Source organism: Halyomorpha halys, unplaced genomic scaffold (genome assembly GCF_000696795.3).
Source record: "Halyomorpha halys isolate HHAL.00 unplaced genomic scaffold, Hhal_1.1 Scaffold505.1, whole genome shotgun sequence".
NCBI lineage: Eukaryota > Metazoa > Arthropoda > Insecta > Hemiptera > Pentatomidae > Halyomorpha > Halyomorpha halys.
The window spans coordinates 571,356-596,920 of record NW_027114634.1 but is presented as its reverse complement, the minus strand read 5'-3'; the positions used below and the strand labels follow the sequence as shown (position 1 = coordinate 596,920).

General features: G+C 30.7%; 1 protein-coding gene across 3 annotated transcripts in view; it reads right to left on the bottom strand.

Moving 5' to 3' along the window:
- Mcm5 (Minichromosome maintenance 5) overlaps positions 1-25,345 on the bottom strand; it is a 31,168-nt gene extending 5,823 nt beyond the window's left edge. Inside the window, exons 1-10 of one of the 3 annotated variants that reach the window (XM_014425329.3) lie at positions 25,118-25,345; positions 17,325-17,451; positions 14,905-15,033; positions 12,592-12,764; positions 9,847-10,002; positions 8,571-8,652; positions 8,243-8,486; positions 6,517-6,710; positions 2,648-2,788; positions 2,016-2,192 (exon numbers count right to left, since the gene is read on the bottom strand). In XM_014425329.3, the coding sequence (XP_014280815.1) occupies positions 2,016-2,192; positions 2,648-2,788; positions 6,517-6,710; positions 8,243-8,486; positions 8,571-8,652; positions 9,847-10,002; positions 12,592-12,764; positions 14,905-15,033; positions 17,325-17,451; positions 25,118-25,260 (1,566 nt within the window). In that variant the 5' untranslated portion in view covers positions 25,261-25,345. The other 2 variants (XM_067051786.1, XM_067051787.1) reach the window with 2 other exon arrangements.
- Between the last annotated feature and the right edge of the window lie 220 nt (positions 25,346-25,565).

The following is a 25,565-nucleotide window of genomic DNA, read 5'->3' as shown; positions in this document are numbered from 1 at the left end:
ATTTTATTTAATTACCCTTTTCTCCTAACTTTTGTAATAAACTATATTATTTTTTATTTTAAACCGGGAGGAGGTAGCTCAATGGTTAAGGCTCTGTACTATGAATTCAAGGGCAATCCCTTTATGGATTGTAGTATTTTTTTTTTAAATCCAGAAAATAATTGAATAGCACTCCTTGAATGACCAATGTATAATCTTGATACTGATAGAATGTAGAACGGAATTTTAGTTTTTAATCATCTCTAGAATAAGTAAGTGGACTTTATTCCATTACTTTATTGTAGGCAGCGAAAGAAGTTCACAAGTTGGATACATTAATTAGTGAGGAGATGTCTAAACTTTCAATTTTATGGAAATTAAAATTTTGGTTTTCTAAACTTTGTATGGCAAATCCGGAGGACTGGCTGTTGGTGGTCTTGGTGGACCTAGAGGGCTGGTGGCAGTGAGCGGATCTGGAGGGCTGGCTCTGTAGCGGGTGGTTTGGGCCCCGCTGGCCACAGGCCTTTCGGCTAACTTTCATTAAGAAAGATATTAGACATATAGGTCTATAAGCCTTGGGGTTGTCATAACACACTTTTGACACTCTCCAATTATTTGGAATGTGACTCAGTGCCCTTGAGCACCACTCCTGCAGCAATGAAGGTTCTCTTGAACATAATGTTGCTGCACATATAGATTAAATCTCGAGGGATAGGCTTATCACAATTTTTACTGATAGTCAGGCAGCCATTTATGCACTGGGTAATTATATAACCTGTTTCAAATTGGCGGAAGAATGCAAGACTAAATTGAACTCTCTTTCCTAAGCCAACAAGATGCAGATTGTATGGGTGTCTGGTTACCAGGGCATTAAAGGCAATGAGAGAGCGGACTACCTCGCCAGCAAGGGATTTGAGTTTGTTCCCTTTACATCCAATCCCATATGTGGGAATAGTCCCAGTCATGCGAAGAGTCACTGCTGAGGGCAAGGCAAGGTTATTTTGAAGGAACATCAGAAGGCTAGAGCAGTCAAAGATGTTCCTAAAGGGCTCCTACCCAAAAAAAAGTAACAAACTTCTTAATATGGACAAGAGTACTTTAAGATGGGTGACAGGACTATATACTGGACACTGTTAGCTGAAAAAGCATCTCTTTAAAATGAGACTGACAAGAGTCACTAATCTCCAGGTTTTGCAGAAAGGATGATGAGACCGCATACCACATTGTATGCAGATGTGATGCACTGGCCAGGATATGATTCCTTACCTTTGGGAAAACATTGTATCTTAGATCCTAAACTTTGCAAGACAGTTGATCCATATATATCTAAATTCACAAAGGCATCTGGTCTATTTTAAACAGAGGAAAGGACGGTGTACAATTTGCTGTGCCCTCTGTGGCTGCGATACACTTTTACCAGGAAAAAAAAAGAAAAAGGTTTGTATAATGGGATGCTAAACATTTTAAGTGTACCATGTTTTCTGAATGTAGTCTTTTGAATCAATACAAATCTACATGAAGATCCCTAACATCACAGTGATTAGAGTAAAAATACCCTCCAAATCAAACAGCAGTACATTACTAGTCTTTAGAAACAAGTTTAACAAAGATGATAACCGTAAAAACAATAAGCACAAACAAAAATCTTCAAATTTCATTTATAATCACAAGCCTTCTTAAATGTAAAAAAATTAACAAATACAAGTAGATTTAAAAACAAAATGAACAAGAGACATATAACAATTTTATTGTTTATTTATTGGGTTTAAAGACATGGTAGATTTAGAAAAATCTCTTTTGTTCAATGGGGAAAAAGAATATTGTAGTTTGTGTATGCCTATCATATTAAAAGATAACAGTAACATCGAATTTTAAGCATTCCTATAACATCAACTGGTTAGAGGTAAAAGTGATCAAGTTAAATTGAAAAAAAAAAAATAGCACTAGATCAATTTTACAATCAACCCACTGAAATGAACTTATAAAGTAGAGCATAAATCATATGACATTCACATAACATCTTGTATTGATCTTACCATATCTCTCTTCTGATTGTGTTCATCTTTAACGATAAATATCATATCGAACCGAGAGAGGATGGTAGGCATGAAATCTATATTGTCATCTCCTTTTGAATCATCCCATCGACCATAAACAGAATTAGCAGCTGCAAGCACTGAACAACGGGAATTCAAGGTAGTAGTTATTCCAGCCTATAATAACAAATTAAAATTTTAAAACTTGAATAGGAAATAAAAACACTAGTAGTTCAACATCAAGAATATTTTTATCTTCAACAATACTTGATTTTATTTGGAAAGCATTTAGAACTTAACAAATTGAATAGTATAAAGAGGTTATGTTGAGTATTAAATAATCATTTTAATTGAAATATATAAAAGAAAAGTGACATAAGTGAAAAGCAATCTACTTTTGAAAAAATGGCATATGAACCCCAGAATTAATTAAGTTTTTTTAAGTCAATGTTGTAGTAAACATGTAGAATTTGTAGAAAATAGTCTAATCAAAGCAAATAACCCATCATTATTTGGGAGCATTACCTTCCTCAACACAACACTCAATAACACTGTTTACTTCAGAAAATATTTGACAAAAAGGTTAAGAGAAAAGAGGAATATTCAAATTTTTGTATTTAAATAATAGTAACCTTTGCAATAGATATAGTCTGCTGTTCCATTGCCTCGTGGATAGCAACTCTATCATCTTCTCTCATTTTATCAAATTCATCAATGCAAACAACACCTCCATCAGCTAGGACCATTGCACCTCCTTCCATTACAAAAGCACGCTTTAAAAAAATACATTGAAAAGATTAACACTAAGCAATTCTCTTCTATGGCCATTCATTAAATTTATATAAATATATATATTGTGGTAATACTTTGAATCCATTGTTGTCCAAAAACAAGAAGTATAAATTTATTTCTAAAGTCTAAAATTAAGAATTATTTACAATTTATAAATAGTTTATTTGAAATATCATTTTATATTAAATAGCATATTAATAATCCATTATGCTGAAAAATAACATTTATTTAATCATTTGTATGTTAAATGAAAGTTTTTAGTTTTGGGATTGTAAATTAAAATATTTTAACATTAGAATGATTTTTATTAAGAGACCAGAACAGTGCAGTCTAAAAAGAACAAAGGCCGATCGCCGTGCACTGTTAATTAATGATATATAACAGCAGTGAGAACTTGTGTAAACGTATTATATTATGTCTAAAAAATGGATAGAGTTTTTGAAGACTTAGAAACTAATCAACAATTATTTTTTAACATAAAATTTTAAGAGTCAATTAAAAAAGAGTAAGAAGTTATTATTTTTTACAAGTATCAGACACTGGCAGAAGAGATCAAGTTAGTTCTTTTTATAATCCATGCACGCAAGCCATATTTTGGTCTCACGAGAGAAAATTATTTCAAGTCAAACAATTCAAATAGTAGTGCAGGTGTTTTTAATAATTATAAAATTCACAAGATGTCATATATGATATAAAATATAATTAAACAGTGAAATATTTTAGTTATGATCATGATCAAATAACTGTAATAATGTTAAAAAAAAATTTGTTAAGGCAAATTATATGCAGTTATGAAACTGTGAAGAATCATTAGAAAGATGTCATCTCAATCAGCAGTGAACTTCAATCAAGATCTCAACAAACAAATATTTTATGACAGTTAACAAAAATTTTATTTAATGTTTAAATTTATGTTTGTATAAGAAATTGTATTTCTTATATAAATAACTGATTTTATATATAAATAAACAATTGGCCATATTATTTAAAATTATGAAGAAGATGGTCAGGGGTGCAGTCAAAAGACAAAAATAATTAACAAATATTTTTTTCCGTTTCGCCTGGTGTATAAAATACAAAAACAACTAAAAATATCTTGACACGGTAGGATAATAAGATACAATAAGGTAGGGTTAAAATTATATAAATATAAGTGAAAAGAAAATTATATACAAATGAAAGAAATGAAGAAATAAAACAGAAACTTTTTTTTATTTCGCATATTTGAAATAAAACCATTAACGGTCACCTCCACTCCTATACTTCCAATTTTCGGTCATTGTTTCTTCGAACGTTTTCAACTGGAACAGGTGGGAAGTCCTGATTTGTTCTTTACTCATTTATTATTATTATTATTGTTATTAATTTTATTTATTCTTTCTTGACCTTTATTTAATCTCAACTTAATTCTTTATTTTCCGTTTTTTAGAGTGTTATGTTAAAATAAAATTTAATATTTTCTCATATCAAAATTTTCCATTGTTACTTCTTATTAAATCTCCTGTTCATTTTTAACCTATAGTTTGCATATTTTTTATTCATAAATTTTTTTATATGAATTGACTCACCAGACTTTCTATAGAGATAATCCACATATTTTTTTTATATTCCTATCATAATCTATTTTATATTAATACTATTTTATTTCTTTATAAATGTAAATATAGTTGACCATAAAAATTTAAATATAAGAAAATGGTCAGGGTTGCGCTCAAAAAAAGAACAAATAGTTTAAAACTATTTTAATGCCCGACGTTTTGCCCCAATTGCAGGGCTTCATCAGGGCTGTTCAAAGCGAAAGGTTGAACAGTAAAGTAACAGTAACTGAAGAGTAACAGTAACTGAAGAGTAACAGTAACTGAAGAGTAACAGTAACTGTTCAACCTTTCGCTTTGAACAGCCCTGATGAAGCCCTGCAAAGTGGGGCGAAACATCGGACATTAAAATAGTTTTAAACTATTTGTTCTTTTTTTTACCGCAACCCTGACCATCTTCTTATATTTATTTTATTTCTTCTTTTCTTTCATTTGTATGTAATTTTCTTTTCACTTATATTTAAATAATTTTAACCCAACCTTAATTTACCTTTTTGTATCTTATTATCCTACTAAGTCAAAATATTTTTAGTTGTTTTTGTATCTTTATAGCCCTGACGAAGCTCTACAAAGTGGGACAAAACGTCAGCAATAAACAGTTGTTAACTATTTTTTGGTTTCTTTTGAAAGCATCCCTGATCTTCTTCTACATAATTTATAAATAACTAATGTTTTCTCTTATATTCAAATATATCTAGAATAAATTTAAATCCCTAATTTGCGATTTTATTCTATCATTTCATGTATTAATATAGAAGTAATAAGAACTAGTATTTAGATGCATCTATTAATGTCAATGGTACCATAGTAACCTTTTAGATGATGATAATTAAAAACATAACACAAATTGGCAACCTATGCCATAATGATGAAAATGTAACCATAGCAACCCTAGTATAAATAACATTAATAAAGGAAAAGAAAATATATATATATAAAAATCACTATTTGAGTTTTTCTTTGACCGCACCCGGACCATCTTCCTTTACTTATTACACACCGTCAATCAGCAATCTTCCAGTAAAAATATAAATGTTTTTCTATAAGTTGATGATTATGAATTATCATAAATCAGTAAACTTGTACAAAAATATTTTTAAATTAATGACTTCTAGGACGCATTAGAATGAACACCAGGAAACAGGTCCAATATTTTTTTAATGCAGAATCATAAAATTTTTTTTAGCTAAAATCGGTCATCCTCTCACCCTCTGCCTTCCCATACTGAGAGCTTTTGAGCAAAAAAAGCCTGTATCTGAGTAATATAAAAATTAATAGTTGTATCATTGCTAATATTGGCTGAATAAGCATCTATTGTAGGCAATTAATTGGTTTTCAAATGAGCATCTAGAATGTTCCCGGTGTATAATTCAAGTTATAATAAAAACTAAATAAAATTTTAAGAGAACCCATCCTAATTCTATGACAAATCTTTAAAAAAATAATAATGCTAACAATAATTCTATTTCCATGATTTTTTTTGTAGGGAATTTGGGCACTATTTAAATAGCAACTGCAGTCAAAACAAAAAATTAATTACATACAAACTGGAATCGGAGGTCAATTGAATCACCTTAATATGACTGGGTCTGTGCAAGAGTTAACCAAATCAACTGGAACAAGAATCTAATAGAAGGCAACAAGAAACAAGTCAAAACAAAACAACAATCAAAAAGTCAAAAAAACTGGCACATTACCAAATTTCATTATCAAGCCATTCCTTGGACTTCCCACAATAAATAATTCATTCTAAATACTGAAAAACTGATTCAATTGAAGAATATAAAATTAGATTAAAATGTATTCAGCCTAAATAATTAAAGATGATAGGCAAAAATGAGAACTATCTGCTCATAAGCTGTCATGTCATACTAATAATAAATAAAAAACATAACATTAAACTATCTCACAGAAGCTCTTTCCTCTTTACCAAGCCTATACTCAGAATGCAAACAGAATTCTATAGAAACAATAGAATGGTGATGAAAAACCATGTTTCTAAACTATAAGGAATGAAGAAAGTAGAATTAGGAAGATCAAGTTACGAAACATCTTGAATAGAAGCGCAGTTTGTTTTATTACAAAAAAAAAGTCAGCAAAATTAATTATCTTACTGAATGTGGGTCTCTAATGACCGATGCAGTCAGACCAGCAGCAGATGATCCTTTCCCAGACGTATAAACACCAATAGGACTCACCCTTTCAACAAATTTTAATAATTGTGATTTAGCTGTACCTGGATCACCTAAAAGAAGAATATTGATATCCCCTCTTCGAGTTAAACCATCTGGGAGCCTTTTACGAGATCCTAGAAAAAATATAAATACATTTTTTAAATTTTAGGGTTATTAAATAGAAAAATTATAATTAAAGAAAAAATGTTTTAAATTAATTTATTTTGTATCTTATTTTAGCTAAGAGAACTAGGAAGAAAGTCATGCAAAAAAGAAGGCTTGGTATGAGAAAACCCACTAAAATAAAAATAGCATAAAAAAAAAAAATTATATTATTTTTTAACAGAAAGAATATACCGCAGGTACTATGTTCTAATATATAGAATATATACAGAATATACAGCATGTTAATGTTCTAAAAAAGTAAGCATTGAACCATTTCTGGTACATGATAGAGTAAGTTCATATTATTCTGGGAAAATACTAAAATTTCTGTGTATTTTATAAAGTGCTTAATATCTTTACAGCTAACTACCACATCAAAAAAAAACTAATTACTTTTTTTTTTTAAAATAGAGTAAACTGATATACCATAAGGCACTTCCATACCAAGTTTGGTACTTTTATCAACCATGCCATGAAAATACAGTTCTAAGCCACTTCACTACTACTCTAATCTTAGGCAGGGAAGAACTCCCTCTATAAACTAACAAAAGTAATTTAGTATTGGAGCTGAGCTGCATTACTAAAACTGCTATAGCAAATTCCAAGATAAAAAATAAGCATGGTTTCAGTTCACAAAAACCATTTGGTGATAATTATTAGGAAAAGTTATAGAAAAAATTAAGAGCTATAGGTCTTTCATTGGAAATGAGAAATAAAATAAGAAATTACAGAATCCAGAAACCAGAATGAATAATGGACAATAAATACAAAAAATATATCAGATTTTTGTTTTTTATCATTTCTGTATAAAATGAATAAACTAAAATATCGGTTGATCAAAAACTAAAACCTTTAATAAATCCAAACTGAATGATTGGTTACTAGTTATAAGTTCCTACGCATGAAAGAAAGAATGCATTCCTTTAAAAAAACAAAACATCAAAGATCCATCTTAACCAAGAAATATAAAAAACTGCAAGAGGATAATCAATCTATCAATATAATCATAAGTAGCAGACTTTGTAAAAATAATTGATGAAGGAAGCAAGGAAGTGAAAAAAAAAGTGCCTCTTTGGTGGATTCAGGATCTATTGCAACTAGAATCATTAAGGAAGTCAGACAGAAGGAAGTTAGATTTCCCTATAGTGGCTGAAATTATACATCCAATTGAAAGCACTAATCATCCTATCAAGGATCAAGGTATGTGGTCCAGATGATTTACTTGCCATCGACAATAGGATATAATATTGATATTGATAATATGACCATGAACAAATCACCTCCTTGCACAACTGTTGTTCCAGAAACAGTACTTTTTTATAAAGTACTAAACCCCTGACCCTTCATGGATTGTAGTGGTACAGGTAATATATCACAAGACAACAAATATACTCAACAGTTTTAAAATAATCTTATTAATTAATGAAATGTATAATATGCCTAAAGCATATTAAACTCATTTCTCTTACCATTTTTATTATTAGTTAAAGCAAAAACTCACCACCAAATAACAGGCAAGCAATCGCTTTCTTGATATCTAAAAATCCAAATATACTAGGAGCTACAGACTTCGAAATATTTTCATAAATATTTGGTGACTTGGCAAGTCGTCTAAAATAATCTTCATCTTCGGCAGTAACCATAGCAGAAGTAGAAAATCCAACACCTTCAGTATCAATTTGAATACCTAAAACTCGAATATAAGGGGCACGCACTCCGACTGTTTTACCTTTAGGATCACCTTTCTAAAAATATATATAAACATATCAACTTAGAAAAAATATTTTAAAAAGCTAGTTATGAATTAAATAAAAATAAAAATGTAATACCTTGGTAGATTTATGTTTTTTAATACAGTAAACACCAACTACTAGTACCCTGTTGCCTGGCACAACTTTTTCACAAAGAAATCTAAAAAAATTTAAAATTTTACATGTACCCTTATTTTATTACTCTTAATATTGCTGTACATTATTTTCTTTATACTGTTATTATATCTATTTCAAATATTCCGATTATTTTCAACATACTTTTCAAACTTAGTTGAAGTAGATAATGAAATATATAATTTTCCAAAGCTCACTCAGAAAAAACCCCATTGGTCAGAAGAGTTTCCTTCATTTAATAACTGATGGGTTATTGGTAAGATGTTTATGAAAAACTATATTATATCTTCAAAGAAAAAATTTTATGACCACTTAAACAGTTAATGTAAAACAGGTTGAACTATTTCTATTTCTTGGTCACATATATTTTTTTAATTTATTCAACAATATTTAATTACAAGTTATAAAGAACAATAGAGCTCATATCAGCACTTCTCATCCCAAATACCTATTTAAACAATCGATAATAAAGCAACCTCAGAAATGTCACAGATTTTATAGTCTCTAAATAACATCAAATACCTAAATAGCCATCCCAAAAGAAACCTTAACTTTACATATACAAAATAAAAGCTTCAAGTTTTTATAGAAATGGAATATCTTTAGCCATACATAGAGCTGAGAAAAACAAAACATTCACAAGTTAAGTTTGATTTAAAAAAAAAAAGTTTTTCAATTTGAGTGGTACCAAATACATCTTTTCTTCCATTGAACCTTTGATCTCTACTTTTAACTTAAATCTCATCTCCAGTCTATACTAAACAACCAAGGTCTAATCAATATCTTAACCATCATCATATGGATGTCCAACAAATTCATGGATATGAGACTCATCAAATAAAAGAAATAAGAAAAATAAAGTAACCAGCCAGATGCTACTCTTGCCTGCATAATAAAACTCAGTCGACTAAATATAATCAACTACATCTTAGACATTGTGTCATTTATAGCATTCTATTTAATTAACATATTGAACATTAAATTACATATTTAATGTGGAACAAGTGTTCCAAAATTTATTGGATTAATATTTTAACTGTCAAATGATTATTTTTTTTTTATATGATATTTTAATGTTTTAGTTTTGTAACAATTGTTTTATGATTATTTTATTTGGCCAGTACTAAGTTTTAACAAAATATTTACAACTAATTTTACTTACAACTGACTAAACATTGCTTCAATTAAAAATGAAAACAAAATAACAACATATACTAACCTATCATTATAAAGTTGAATGTGCCTTGGAGTTTCTCCTTGAGGAACAGAATCAGTCAGTTCTTGTAACTTCAAAACTTGAAAATCCACGAATTCGCAGTTTTCTGGTTTAATTTGATAAGGGTCCAAAGGACACTTAGTCTGTCCAGTTCTTTCACTTGGGAAAAAAAAAAAAAAAAAATTAGGACTGAGTAGAACAAGACTCAAGAAGTGAACAGTGATAATACTAAGAGAAAATGTTTAACTGTTATAATTTATTTATTTCTATACAAATGAATAATTTAATTAAAATACCAGTTATTTGACCATTTAAACCATAGTCTTTGATTTATGGTATGCCTAGAACTTAGGGTTCTTGGAAAGGATCCGACAAATCTCTTGCATTAATTTTGTACGATTTGTATTTGTTTAATTGGTGGCATAAGTATTGACCATATTTGATAAGCTTAAAGTACAAGTAGAATGGGTCTTATGAAGAAATAATAGATTAGCTCTTATTACCAAGGATTAAACCTAACTTCCAATTCATGACCAGAAACAATGTTTGTAGTAACCCAATTAATTGGTCACACTAATAGTTAATGTGTTTTGTGTAAGTTAATTTAGAGTCTAAGGTTACACGAAGATATTTGACATTTTGTCTTCATTTTTCAGGCTGTACTAGTAATTTAACTTTGCTGCTCAAGTCAAATCTTCTTTTAGTAACTAGAATAACTTCAGTTCTACTCTAATTTGGTTAAATTTTATGTCCATTACAGTATTTGAAGCATTTTTTTTATTACAAAGGTTAAGCTATATCTGTCTTATATGAGAAAATATGGAGGATTGTGTCATTTCCATTTATATTGCAATATTATATATTTTTTGTATATACATTAACACTATTAAAAATTGTATTAAAAAGAATTGGACCTTATTAAAAACATGATATATGACTCATTAAAAAACTTAAATATTTTGGAAAAGTAGTGTTTACATCGGGACCTGCTTGTGCTATACTGCAGGTGTCCCAAGTGTAATTTTACAATTATAATTAATGTGTGGAAAAGGGGGGCTGGAAATTGTGAGACTTTCTGCTAATTAACATGCATATATTTCCTTCCATTTATAAAAGTATTAATCCCTGGAGGGGCAATTATATTAGTGTGTTAGGTTTTATCATTTATCTGTAATAATATAAAAAGAACATTGGGGTCTCGTAGACTGTATTGGCTTATCTGAGTGATTGTTGGAAGTTTCGCTGTCGCGGTCACTTCCGTGTCCTATGGCCGCTTCCCTCGTCGAGGTGTACGGTGGGCGAATATGGTGAAAACCACGTATCCTCACCTGTTGTCTGAAGAGACGTCTTCATTCCTCCGTGGCTGGCCAGCATTTCCTGGACCCTGGCGTGGTGGTAGGGGTAGGCCAGGTCCTAGCTTGCAGAGTGTATAGGCTGAGACGACATTGCAGTCGCAGCGTCTTCGGAGCCTTCCGGTGTCCGCGGAAAGGGGGGGCATCAGAAAATGAGACCCCCGACCCCGACTTTATATAAATTCAAAAAACAACGGCAAAAATCGGATTACTTAAATCCGACAAGTAGCATTCATAAGATTAAAAAAAAATCTTGGAGCCATACCCCATCAAAAGCCTTCTCTACATCAATTAGGGGTTTGCTTGTATAATTATTAAGATTGAAATTGTGAGAAATAATGTCTGTCACTCTTTCAAACTGCAATTATTGAATGACGGAACAGAAAGCCAAGCTGGAGCTACAATTCAAACTGGGGCCATCAATATATTAAGCTGAGCACTTTTAGCATTCTTAGATCCCTACAATTTCTTAATTACGTAGGAAAGTCCCTGCATCTATCCCAGGTGTGAATGGAACCCACACCATTCTGAATTAGGCACTCACCTTATAAAGGAAAGCACAATGGAAGAGTATTCAGAACAGGTTCCTCAAAGGAGATATCAACTTCTGACCACCTTTACCTGTATGGTTTAGTAAACAGGAATTAAAATATAAATTCTTCAAATAAAGTCTTATTAGCTACCACAATCATACAGAAGTTTATATTGAAGAAAATATTTGTTATGATAATGAAGGTATGGCTTATCTTGGCTTGGGCAAACAGACTGGTGATTAAGTGAATAATGTTAAACACAAAAGACAGGAAAATTCATCGAACAAGATTGAGGTCACACATTGACAACATACTAATTTATGCATATTATCAATAAGCCTGCCGATTCAAAACATTATAAGAGAACAATACTTGAGTACAGAAAATTGAGGCTATAAAGAGTTAGATTGAAATACATTATAATATTAGTAAAAGCTCAAGAACCCTAAAGTACATAACCCATATCAAACAAAGCTTAATAACTAACCTAAAGTGAGTCTGTGAAAAGAAATGACCCAATCCGTTTTCAATCTGTCAAAGAACTCACCTAAAAATATTTTCTTAGTTTGCTGAATGTACATATAATTTATAATTTAATGTAGTCCAAGTCATAAATGTTGTTAACTAAATAATAAATTTGTATTTGATGAACTAATTGAGTCATTTTTAAAATCTTAAAGTACACTATAACATTATAATTTGAAGATAAAAGAAAGTAACAAAAAATATATACTATCAATACTATTAATATGATTCATTACTTTCCTAAATGTATTCAATCAAAATGCAAATTTATAATTATCCCACAGATATAAGACACTCTTAATAGTAAACATAACTAAATATGCTAAATATACACTTACGTGGTACAACGGCGAGGAAGAGCATAACCTTCTAAGCCTGGTTTGAGTGGAAGTTTTGGGATATTGTTTCCACAAGATTTACATTGTATAGTTATAGAAGTAGCTTTAGTTTTCAATCCAGTAGCAGATATAACTATTCCAGGAACAGTAACAATCTGTGATACCAGTTCCGACTATAAACCAATAAAAAGTTGTTATTTACTTACGTTTTTTTAAGAATTATATTTTTCTGTGTTTGAATCAATATAAACTGAGAGGAATTGAGAGGTTACACCAACATTATGTAAGCATAACTAATTTATTACAAAATCTGGCAACTTGATCTGAGGAATTTGTAACAAACAGATTGTGCTTAATAATTTTGATAAGAGTAACAAGTACTATTCTGTCCATTAGCTCAGAAGGAATGAGTGAAATTGGTAAAACTTAAGTCATACAGCTGAATTAAAAAAAAAAATATTCTAGGTCAACACAGCATTAAATGAAAATGAGTGAAATTAATCATGACTAATTGCAAAGAACTTCATCAGTAAAGAATTTCATTCTAAAGTCCATTGGTAAATTATGATACATCAGGGGTATTCATGATCTTTGGTTTAACATGTTAAAGCGTGTTAAATGGAAAAACTCATGTTAAATCGAAACAAATTGCCTTCTTTTACCGTGGTAAAACGAAATAACATTTAACATGGCTGAGAGTCTGTTACTTGGTCTGTTAAATGGAGAATGACGTCACACAATAGACCAGTTGAGATCGCCGCCATTTTTGTTGTTGTGACAGCTCAGTTCTTTCGTGTGTTTGTGGTATTCATATCCCTGTTATTAAACCAGAATGGATAATTTTAATGATACATTTGAGAAAAAAAACAGTAAAAAAAAACAATGTAATTTCATTCTACTATCTGAAAATTTGTAAACGCTCGCCAGATAAAAATCTCACTATATGAACCATGTAATTATTCTTAGGGGACATATGTCCCAGAATAAAGTTATTTTTTCATTTCATTTCATAAGCTAAACTTTCACACAAATTCCACTTTTCACTCACTCTAGGCATGTTGTAATTAATTACTTAAATCAAAACTGAAGTAAACAATAACATGAGGGTCTGGAAGGAAGCTTATAAACATAAAGGCTTATACAACAAGTTGCTGAGAAAATCCGCTAGGGGCTCTTATGCATTTAACGTTTAACATGACTTCAAATAGGGCTGCTCACAATCTTATAGTTATAACATTTAACATGGTAAAACATTTAACACATCATGAATACCCCTATTTTATGAATTAAAGGGTTTTCATGTGGTATAATATTCAGTTTTTTAGTAAACCTTAAATTTATTAGTAGTATGCTTTATGAACAAAGCAAATAAAAAAACAGAAATGGGTTTTATTTTGTTCCTTTAGTTGTGGGCCAAGGGTATATAAATATATATATTTAAAGGAAATTAGTCACACAAATATATTAATTATATTAACAAAAAGTGAGTTTAATTACACAAAATTACTTGAAAAAAAATAAGGAACAAATTTAAAATATAGTATGAATTTTAAAACAGTACTACAATATTAAAGAAAATAATAAAATAAAAATAATTCAGTAGTTCCAATTTAGAAACAATTTTTTTTAAAACTTTTTTATTTTAAAAGCCAGAAATTAGGTCCAAAAGAAAATTAAACTTCGATAAACATAATCTATATAAAATAATGACAATCCATATTCATAATTCCTTAATCAAATACTAACACAAGGTGAACTAAATGGTCGGTGATAAAAAGAAGAATCCACCATAATGGGTCATAAATCAATATAATCAAGTTTTATCAATAAAGATAAAACTATCCAACTTTTTGAACAAGTATTGAGTTACTGATATATCAGTACAATGTTAAGATCATCTTGATCTTACAAAAAGTACCCGAAAATCCCAAAATGAGTATTCATAAAATTATCTAACAGATGAGATTATAATAATAAGGCATTGGTGCCCTTCTTAAAGTATAAAAATTTCACAGCACCCTTGTAGCAAAAAATAAAAATTTGTGCAGTTATCCTTAGAGCAGTTGAACATATAGGAAAGCAAGTAGAAAGTAAATGCTTGAATGGACTGCATGTCTGCTATCTTAATTTTTATTATATTTTTAGAAAGTGGCATTAATTTGCGGTACCCCTGGCATAGGCTTGAGACATTCCTGGATACTGGAGCCAATTTGTAATAAGGTAAAAAATATGTTTCCCAAAATATGAAACACACTTCCCATTCTATATTAATGTATGTGTTTAAAAAACTATACAAATTCAGATTCAACTCACTTTCAAGCTACGTAGTGAAACTGGTAAAGCTTCAGAAGCTAACATTATTTGAATATCTTCGACTTCATCTTCTCCTTCTGGTCGCGGAGAAGTAATTTCATCAGCTAATTCTTTTGCAGCTTCTTCAAACTAAAATTTATAAAATATAAATTTACTTTATTACATAAAAGTAACACCCTTTATGATTGGCTAATCACAGAAAATAACAATGTCATTATTGCTCTCTATAATAATCACTATTATTTTCAGTTGAAATAACAAAATATTTCTAAATTTTATCCATATTTTTATTTTATTTTAAAGGGAGTTCAGTCCTTCCTTCTATTGTTGAATATAATATTTATTTAGAATATTATCTTTATTTATTATATTATTAAATTATCAGCAATTTTTATTTTATTTTTTTAGCAATACTCTCATCTCAGGATGATATCTCCATCTTCAGAACTTAAACTAAAAGTTGCAAAATAATAATTTAGTTTAAGGCTAGTTTTAATTTAGTCTATGGCTAACTGTTTGCCATATGATTATTTAGCCTTAGTCAGTAAACTAAATTATTACTTGACAATGTTAACAATTAGCACTACTCTGGGTTGTATATATACTATAATTTTTATTTTCATGACGTACTAATACACAATAGAGAACAAAATGAAGTATAATTTTAAGTTACAGAAAAAAAAAGTTTTGATGATAGGAGGGATATCACTCTGAAATGTTAGTGCTGTAATGTTGATTTAAGAAAATGATGAGGAAGCTAAGTTTCCAGCATAAAATAAATATCCTAAATGTTAAATTTTACATTAGACCAAAAGAATTCCTAATTCAAAAACAGTTTCCAAGAGATAACTTGTTAATTGTATAAGGGAAGCAGGGTATCTCAGTAAGTAAGGAGCTTTGTAACTAATTCCCAGACCTGGATTCGAATACAACTATATAATAATTTATAAATGGAATTTGATCTGTGTGCGGGCAATTAAAACTCAAATAGTAAATTGGTGAACTATTTTATTAGAGCCAACATTTCGCCCCACATTGCAGGGCTTCATCAGGGCTAAAAAAGATACAAACAATTGACATAGTTACAAAAAAATTAGTGGAAAATAACAGGGGTATACAATGAAATGTAAAATTTAATAAGAAAAATTAAAGGTTATAAATAATAAATGAAAACGGTAACCGTAATAGTAACAGATAAAGAGAAGAAATATTGAAGAAAGTACAAATTAAGAGATGAAAAGGGATAAGAATAAAATCAAATGAAAATTAATGAGACAGAATTCATACCTGTTTTGACGGAAGTCAAAGTCAGAGTGAATCATTTGTATTGGGAGGAGTGGGGATGGCAGTTAAGTACGTCACATAAAAACAAAAATAATTTTAAAGTAAACAATGCAAAAAAATATTAAAATTAGGTAAACAATAAATGATAATATACATAATAGAGGGGAAAAAGAAATATTTACAAAATTATAAAAAAAAAAAATTAAGTATGATTTAGGTTTAAGGGGTGTTCTGATAATTTAGAGGCAAGTGGATTACAGGAGTTGATAGAAGTTTTGTGCTGGGAAATGCGGTTCTTAAGTTGGTTTTTAGTTTCGCCGATATAGAAGGAATTGCAACATGGGGTTAAATAAGTATCCGGTAAACTACATTGGAACGGTGTAAAAAAGGAATTGTATCCCATTATCTTAACTTTATTTCTTCTTTGTTTTTCTATCCATGTAATTTTTTTTTTTACTATTTATTTTATTTTATAATTTTGTAAATATTTCTTCTCCCCCTCTAATTTTAATATTTTTTACATTGTTTACTTTAAAATTATTTTCGTTATTATGTGACGTACTTAACTGCCATCCCCACTCCTCCCAATACAAACGGTTCACTCTGACTTTAAATTCCGTCAAAACAGGTATGAATTCTGTCTCATTAATTATCATTTGATTTTATTCTTATCCCTTTTCATCTCTTAATTAGTACTTTCTTGAATATTTTTTCTCTTTATCTGTTACTGTTACCGTTTTCATTTATTATTTATAACCTTTAATTTTTCTTATTAAATTTTACATTTCATTGTATACCCCTGTTATTTTCCACTAATTTTTTTTTTTGTAACCATGTCAAGTGTTTATATCTTTTTTACCACTGAAGAAGCCCTGCAATGTGGGGCAAAACGTTGGCTCTAACAGAATAGTACACCAATTTACTATCTGAGCTTCAATTGACCGCACCTGGACCTAAAAAAAAAAAAAACTTCAGAGGCCAAAAAGGTAAGTAAAACTTAAGATTAACAGATCACTTTCATTGGAGACTTCTAGTGTTGAGAAAACAAAAGTATATTGATGAGAATGGTGATGGCAATATCAACTTGAAGAAAAATACATAAAATAAGTTTACAATAGTTTATAATGTTTACTTACAGGCGGGAGAAATTCTGTAGGTTGTTTCTTCAATTGCTGGGCAAGCTTAGAGTCAAAAGCAGCAAGATCTTCGATATTTACTTCCAAGTAATACTTACCAAGGTTGTAGTTATTTTTCAATTGATCTCTACAACAAAACTTTAGGTCAGACATAATATCCATAAATTCCAATTACTTTTAAGATCTTTACCATAACTTATTTAACTAGCTCTATTATTTAAATAAAACTATTATTTAACTAGCTCATTTAAAACATAACTAATAATAAATCTGATGATCAACCTCAATATCATGGAAATCGGCAAATATATTTATGCATAGATATCTATATTGAAGATCAAGATAAAAATTTCTATAGCACATTCATAAGTTACAAATGGACTTGATCCATAAATTAAAAATAAAAATAACAGAAATATTCTCATTCAAGAACAAAAGGGACAAAGGAATTATACTACTAATGATTATTTAAAATATAAAATTTCCTTCACCTCCGTTTCCTAGTCGCTAGACTCTCTATACATAAGGTAAGTTAATGACAACACAAACACAAATAGACAAAAGCTTAGTTCTGCCCCAAGGCTTTTTATTCATTTAGAAAAAATATATCAAGTTCCATTAAAACCTCATCATTTAGTTCAGGAATATTATAACTGGGAAAATGTTTGAACAACTAAAAGAACTTTCAGTATCTAGATAGCTAGAGTCTACTATTTCTAAATACAAAGTTGAAAATAAAATTTTTAAAAAAGTGAAAGGAGGGTATAATTTAAAATTTCCTCCGCCAGATACTTATTATCCCTGGTAATTGCGCATAAGACAAATTCTTCAGCCAAAGATGTTCTATACTGTCTTCTTGGTTGAGGCTTTTGTGCTTCCGAGGGTCCATTTCTCCTGCGTTGTCTATTATTTTCTTTGTTAAACCAGTATTCTTTTTTTTAGATGACCTGTTTTCTTACAAATAAAGCAGGCTTTTAGACAAAAGTTTGACCTTTTACGATATGTCTTTAAAGTTTGTTCATTCCTATGAAGGTTATTTCTTCTTTCAAATGACAAAAGCATTTGCCTTGCCCCACTAAATTTAATATTCCTATTAACCAAAATAGCGATGACAACAGGATCATAATACGATGGTAATCCTTCAATGATATATCTTGCTAATTCTCTACCTATTAGGGATTTAAGCAGTAAATCCAGAAACCTTGCAAGGTATTTATCTACTCTTTCACCAATATCTTTCTTAATTTTAGTAAGGTCAAACATCAAATCCATCACTTTTTCCTCGGGAACGCCCTCAAACCTTTCTCTTAATTTTTCCCCAACCCTTTTCGCACTTTTTTCACCTCTAATCAACGGCAATACATCGTCACTGACCATTAAAATAATAATAGAGAGTACCTATTTGTTTTGTTTATTCCAAGCTGCGTTGCTTCAGTGAGGGGATCTTTTTCTATAATTTTTTCATATAAGTCCTTTGCTTCTAAATACTCTTCAATTTTCATAGACCAGATTCCATAATTTTCAGCAGCGAGCCTTTTGATGTTGAATAATGTGGCGTCCATGTCCTTTGTGTTTTTATTTCGGCAGTTAGTCCTAAATAAAATCACAAAGCTAACGTATCCGTTATAATACATAAATTACTCTCGTCTCTTAACCCTGTCACGCACTAAAGCACGCTCTGCTACCAAATTGATGTGGAATTTAGGGAGGGTATTATAAACAAAGACAACGAGAGAGTGCTTTCACCAATAGACGTCACAACAGCTTTTTCTATACCCAAGGGACGCCAAGCTATCCCATGCCAGAGCAGTGTCGCCATCTACTATTTTATTTTACAAACTAAATAATAAAACCTATTTTCTACAACATTAGCTGGCAAATTTAGTTAGGAGGTTCTGGGATTAGTGTTGCAATAAGTATGTATATATACCTCAGCTGAAAAATGTTATTTTTCCTTCACTAAATATTATCATCTTAATTCACATCAGAGCTCATAGTACAAACAACCTAATAATAAAACACCGCAAATTAATTAAAAGGGATATATAATCTATATAGTATGCCAACAAATAACTATTTCCTTATATTTACCAAAACCATATCTATCTATCATTTAAAATTTTTAATTTAGTTCAAATAATATTTCAATACAACTAAACAGAATCGTCAAACCATCTGTTTATATTGAAACATGAGCTTTATTCTAATAATACAAACAACAATAATTAATCAAGTAAAAAATCTTTCAGCTTATTATTGAACTATCATCATACATCATGAAATTTTTCAAGTGTTCTTTTGAGTTGAAGTGCCAAACTCTTTTCAACTGAATATTTGTAATGTTTAAATAAAACCTTAATAATTTAACACAATACAGCTTTCATCATCCAGGGGATTTTAAAATTGTTAGAAGAGAGAGAGAGAGAGAGAGAGAGAGAGAGAGAGAGAGAGATAGAGCAATCCTGCCCAAATACATTGGGTTTCTATAACACACAATGTACCTATCAATCAATGACTGGAAATATATACTTTACCATACATATGATATATATATGTTTAATTGGTTGACAGTATCTTAAATCAAGAAGACAAAGTAACAACTGCTTAAACAAATTCTTAATGTTTGTAATTAATCATCAGTAATTAATATAATCAGCTGTTTGACCTAAGTGTGATTACTGTACTGAATTTTTCTCTACAGTTTATATTATTGGTTATTGAATATTTATTTTGGATTTAACATGTTCCAAGAACTGGGTAGTGAAGCTTGACCATTTTCACTTCGACTGGTAGAAGAAGAAAGGGTTATGAAGTCGGAAGAGCTTCCAATGGAAGCACAGCAAAGCTTCTTATCGGAGGTAAGTAATACAAATGCTAATCATAATTTACTAATTATTGAGGCCAACATTAATATAGATGATAGTTGGCATTTAGTGACAGGACGCAAATGTTTATCAACCATGAATCAAGATCCAAGAAAATATCCTAAAAAAGATGACTTACCACTCGATAACAGTTTTGGTGATCTATCAACTAATGATTCTGAAACTAGTAATAATTTGTTAGCTAATAATAATGGTCCTGAAACCGTTAAAAAAACTGTTAAAACACCACCAATAATAGTAAATGATGTAGCTAACTTTAGAGAGATGGTTAGGTTAGTTAACACTGTTAGCGAACATAACTCATATGAGCTCAAGTCTACACTGAAAGGAGTGATAAAATATACTACCACGCCATCATCTTACAGATCTATTGTTCATTTTCTGGAAAGCCATAATGCTAATTTATTTATTATAAATGCTATACTTATCAATTACCAGATCAAAGAGCACGGCGGGTAGTGATTAAACATCTTCACCACTCAACCCCCAAAGGAATGCATAAAAGAGGATTTAGAAGCCTATGAATATAAAATAAGAAATATAGCTGGCGTTTTGTCTTACAACAAGTCACCACTTCCAATGTTCTTCGTCGACATTGATTCGTGAATATATCAGAGGCTATCTACGATATAAAAAGATATTTCATTGCCGCATTGAAGTTGAAGAACCTCGTAAAAAACAAGCTGTAGTCCAGTTCACTCGATGTCAAGGACTTGGCCATACTAAGACTTATTGCCGTCATTCATATCGCTGTATCAGATGTGGGGAGAACCACGTATCAGGTGAGTGTGGAAAACCTCGCAGCACTCCAGCAAAATGCACCAACTATGATGGCTCTCACCCAACGAACTACAAAGGTTGCAAGATCTTCAAGGAACTAAGAAACATCAAAGCTCAAGCCCGTCAACCTTAAGCATATCGACCTCAGACACTTCAGCCTTCTCCAGCTCCAAGGACAGACGACCAACGAGCTTTTCCAATATTTCCACGTCATTAGATGGAGCCTAGATCAAGTTTTTCTCAGCGACCTGCTCAACCTTGTTGGACTACTCAGTCTCCTCAGGCCAGACCGTCAGAAGAACCCTCTTCAGGCATGAGAGTTCAGGATCATTCATTTCAGGTATCATACAATACTGATATGCCTCTCCATTTAAATAATTTTGTTTCTGAGCCAAAGAGCCTATTCCAGCTCTTTTTAGCCATAATAAAGAATCTCCAACAACTAACACAGTCGCTATGCTCTAAACATGGTTATTAAAAAACTAAATTTCACAACAGACAACATCTCAATATTGCTTTGGAATACAAATGGACTCTTACAGCACAAAAATGAACGAAAATACTCTTACATGACAAACGTATTGATATAGCACTGATTACAGAAACTCATCTAATCACCCTCTCACGACTTTCTATACGAGACTATTCAATCTACCGAACAGACCATCCCGATAATAGGAGCCACGAGGGTGTAGCAGTTATAATACGTACTAGTCTTAAGCATTATCCCTTGCCATCATATGCTACTCCATATATACATTTTTTTTTCCTATATAACTTTTTCAAAACTATTTTTGTACTTTAGAAACCGGCTTTCTAGCTGGAGGCGACTTCAATGTGAAACATACCTAGTGTGGTTCTAGACTCTCTACTCCAAGAGGGAGGCGCTTGTTATCTGCCATTCCCAATCTTAATCTATTCACTTTAGCTCCTCACTCTCCTACCTATTGGCCCATGTCACAGAGCAAGTTACCGGATCTTTTGGATTTCTTCATAGGTAAAGGTTTCAACCCCTGTTCATACAGAATTGAAACAAATTTTGAAATTTCATCTGATCACTGTGGAGTTTTCCAACACTAAACCAAACCTTGCAAAAATGGAAGGACAGTGCACAATAACAAAAGGATTGGTTGACTGGAAACACTTTCAAAATTTTTTAAATGAACGGTTAACCATTCCTATTTTGATAAAGACTCCAACCGAAGTAGAAGATGCAGCTGAATTTCTCACTACTCAAGCACAACAAGCAGCTTATGAAGCATCCACAACTACTCCAGCTAAAAAAAGGTCACATTCTTCCAGAATACCCTTCTTTTATTAGACAACTAATAATGGAAAAACGAAGAGCTCGAAAACGATGGCACCGAACACAACTCAATGCAGACAAAATGGAATATAATTATCTTAACAATAGGCTGAAAACGGAATTACGTTGGTTTAAAGCGAAACAATTTGATAATTATATTTCTTCTTTAAATATTGAAGACGGAAGTTTGTGGAGATCAACCAGAACGATTTGGTGACTATATATCCTCTACCTTCAGACCTAACTCACACTTCTATAATCTACAACATGACTCCACCATCCTATCATATTTAAATATACCTTTGCCACTTTCTCTGCCTCCAAAATCTTTCACCCCAAAGAAGTACAAAAAGGAAATCAGTAACCTACCAAAGCATAAGCCCCCAGGTTATGACTTAATTACGTCTGAAATCATGCAGCAATTTCCCCGAAAGGCCATTGTATTCCTCACAGCACTCCATAACTCAGTGTTACGTACAACCCACTTTCCGATCCAGTGGAAATTCTCGATCATTATAATGATATTAAAACCAAACAAGCCATCTCATTTACTTCATCTAGACCAATCAGTCTCCTTCCAATTTTTGCTAAACTTTTGGAAAAAATACTATATAAGAGAATACTACTTTTCATAGAGACAACCATACCTCATCATCAATTTGGCTTCCGTCACCAGCATTCTACAACCCATCAACTTCATCGAGTCATAGACTTCATAGCTTCTGCCTTCGAAAAGAAACTATATGTAACAGGTGCCTTCCTCGACATACAGCAAGCATTTGATAGAGTTTGAAATACAGGACTCCTTTATAAAATGAAAAGAGTTCTTCCCAACACCTACTATCTAATCCTAAAGTCTTAGTTAGAAGATACTTCCGGATTCGACAGGGCTCATCACTATCCTCATATTTCGCAGCAGAAGCTGGTGTTCCGCAGGAATCTATACTAGTGCCATTATTATACACTTTGTATACCTCTGATTTACCCACAATGGAGCCCACTCTCACGGCCACATATGCTGACGATACAGCCATTTTAGCCAAACATGGCAACCCAGAACAATATTTAGAACAATTACAAATACACCTAGCTCACATCATGAATGGTGTATCAAATGGAAAACAGGGATAAACATTGAGAAATCAGTGCAAATAACTTTTACGAAGGAGCTGCAATAGGGACCTCTTAAATTGATTTTTAGATTTCAATTTTAATGGAGAGGCATCATTGGATGACCTTAACCTACATGACATTGTTTTGTTTTTTATTTTTTCTCTATATATATCTCATTCGCTGGTTGTAAAAATTCTTTTACAGCGGTGATTAAACTAAATAAAGTAAAAAAAAAAACAAAATGTTAGTAATTGAAAAAATTGATAATAAATGAATTACTTTAAAAATATATGTACTTTGGAATCCTCTATCCCAATAAATCAAAATTTATTGTGTGAAAGGGGGGGGATAGTTGATTGTACTAGGTATATCTGGTTTGTAGACAATCAGTCAAGTCAGATGACAAATCATTAAATTATATTTTTTATTACTTAAAATGTGTGAATTGTCCTCAAGGGATTCACAAGTTCACATTAGCAAGTTCATGCTAAATTTATGCAGAAAAAAAAAATGTATTCATAAATAATTAATAAATCTTTTATTAATTATTTGTTTGATTTGAGGAATAAATTTAGTCATTTTCAATCAGTATTTAAATGAAAATAATAATTTAAATAAAAAAAGGTATTCAATTAAAAAAAATATAGTTTTCAAAGGACATTCTGTTGCCACAGCTTGTGAACATATCACTACTTTCCCATAACAGTGCCATATCAGGCAAAAAAAATAGAGCAAAAAATCATAGCAGTACTATTTAAATTTGGTGACCTGATTCTCAAACTAATTTTTATTGTTTGGTAAGACCCTGATTGAATGCAAAATATAGAAAATACTAAGAAATCATTTTCAAATGTTATACAATTACTGAATTAACATTTCAACACAGAACAAAGATTATTTTTGGTAATAATGGGTTGGTAAAGTATAACTTCTACATACTATTGAAAAAAACACAACAAAATAATACTTTAGTTAATTAAAATTAACATATAGATTAAGTATTTAGTCAAAACATGTAATTTAGAACTGATTTCATAAAGAATTTTTATTCTTAAAATAATAAAGTTAGTACTATAACATCTCCTGGTAAAAGATGAAATATTGTTAGTAAGAAATAATTAAACATAAACCTTTTCATTCTATCAATTACCAAGTTTTATGACTAAGTACCTCAAATGAAGAAACACTGACGAATTGTTCAAACTAAATTTTAAAAGTAAGTATAGATAGTTGACTATAGATTAATAAGTGGAGAAGATGGTCGGGGATGCGGTCAGCAAAAAAACAATTAAAAAAGACTATTTATTAATGCCAATGTTTTGACCTTAGTTTCAGGTCTTCATCAGGGAGCTTACGGCAGAGATTCTGACTGAACTGGCTTAGCCTAAAAGAGTTAAGTCAGAATCTCTGTCGAAAGACCAAGACCTGAAACTCAGGTCGAAAGGTTGGCACAAATAAATAATTTTTATTTATTTAGGTTTTATTTTTCTTTTAATGCTGACTGCACCCCCTGACCATCTTCTCCACTTAAATTTTAGAAGATCATAAGCAATTTACTGTCCTACAGAAAGATATTGCATAATTCAGTGAATTTATGCATAAAAAACAACTGCAACATGAAAAATTAACAAATCATTACATTAAGGCTTAATGACTGAAAAGAAAGAATAATGCATTAACTTTATACAAAATTATAAAAACTAAAATACCTGTATTTGTAGTTAAAGTTGTTAACACTATAAGTTCTTAAAAAATCTTTAAAAGTAACCTTGGAATTGGTCACTTCAAAACTACCTCTTCCTTCTCTTATACAATTGTTGTAATAAACCGGTAAAGAGTCAAATCCTTCCATATCAAAGTTAAACAAAATCCTATAAAATCACCTAATAGAACCACAGTACAGCACCATAAGACTATTATTATGGCGGGAAAACATTAGAATTCGGCAAAGAAGTTTTATGAGTTTTTCATATAGACTATAAAAACATACACAAGTTTCGAATAAACTTTTCAGATAAGTCATATATTCAGATAACTCCTTGTTAGCGAAATCTTTTATATATTTTGTACTTAATTAACATCGCTCAGCAAAATATTGTGAATTGTGGTTTATTCATTTGAATTTGGTCTCAAATCTCATAAGACTGATTAGACCAT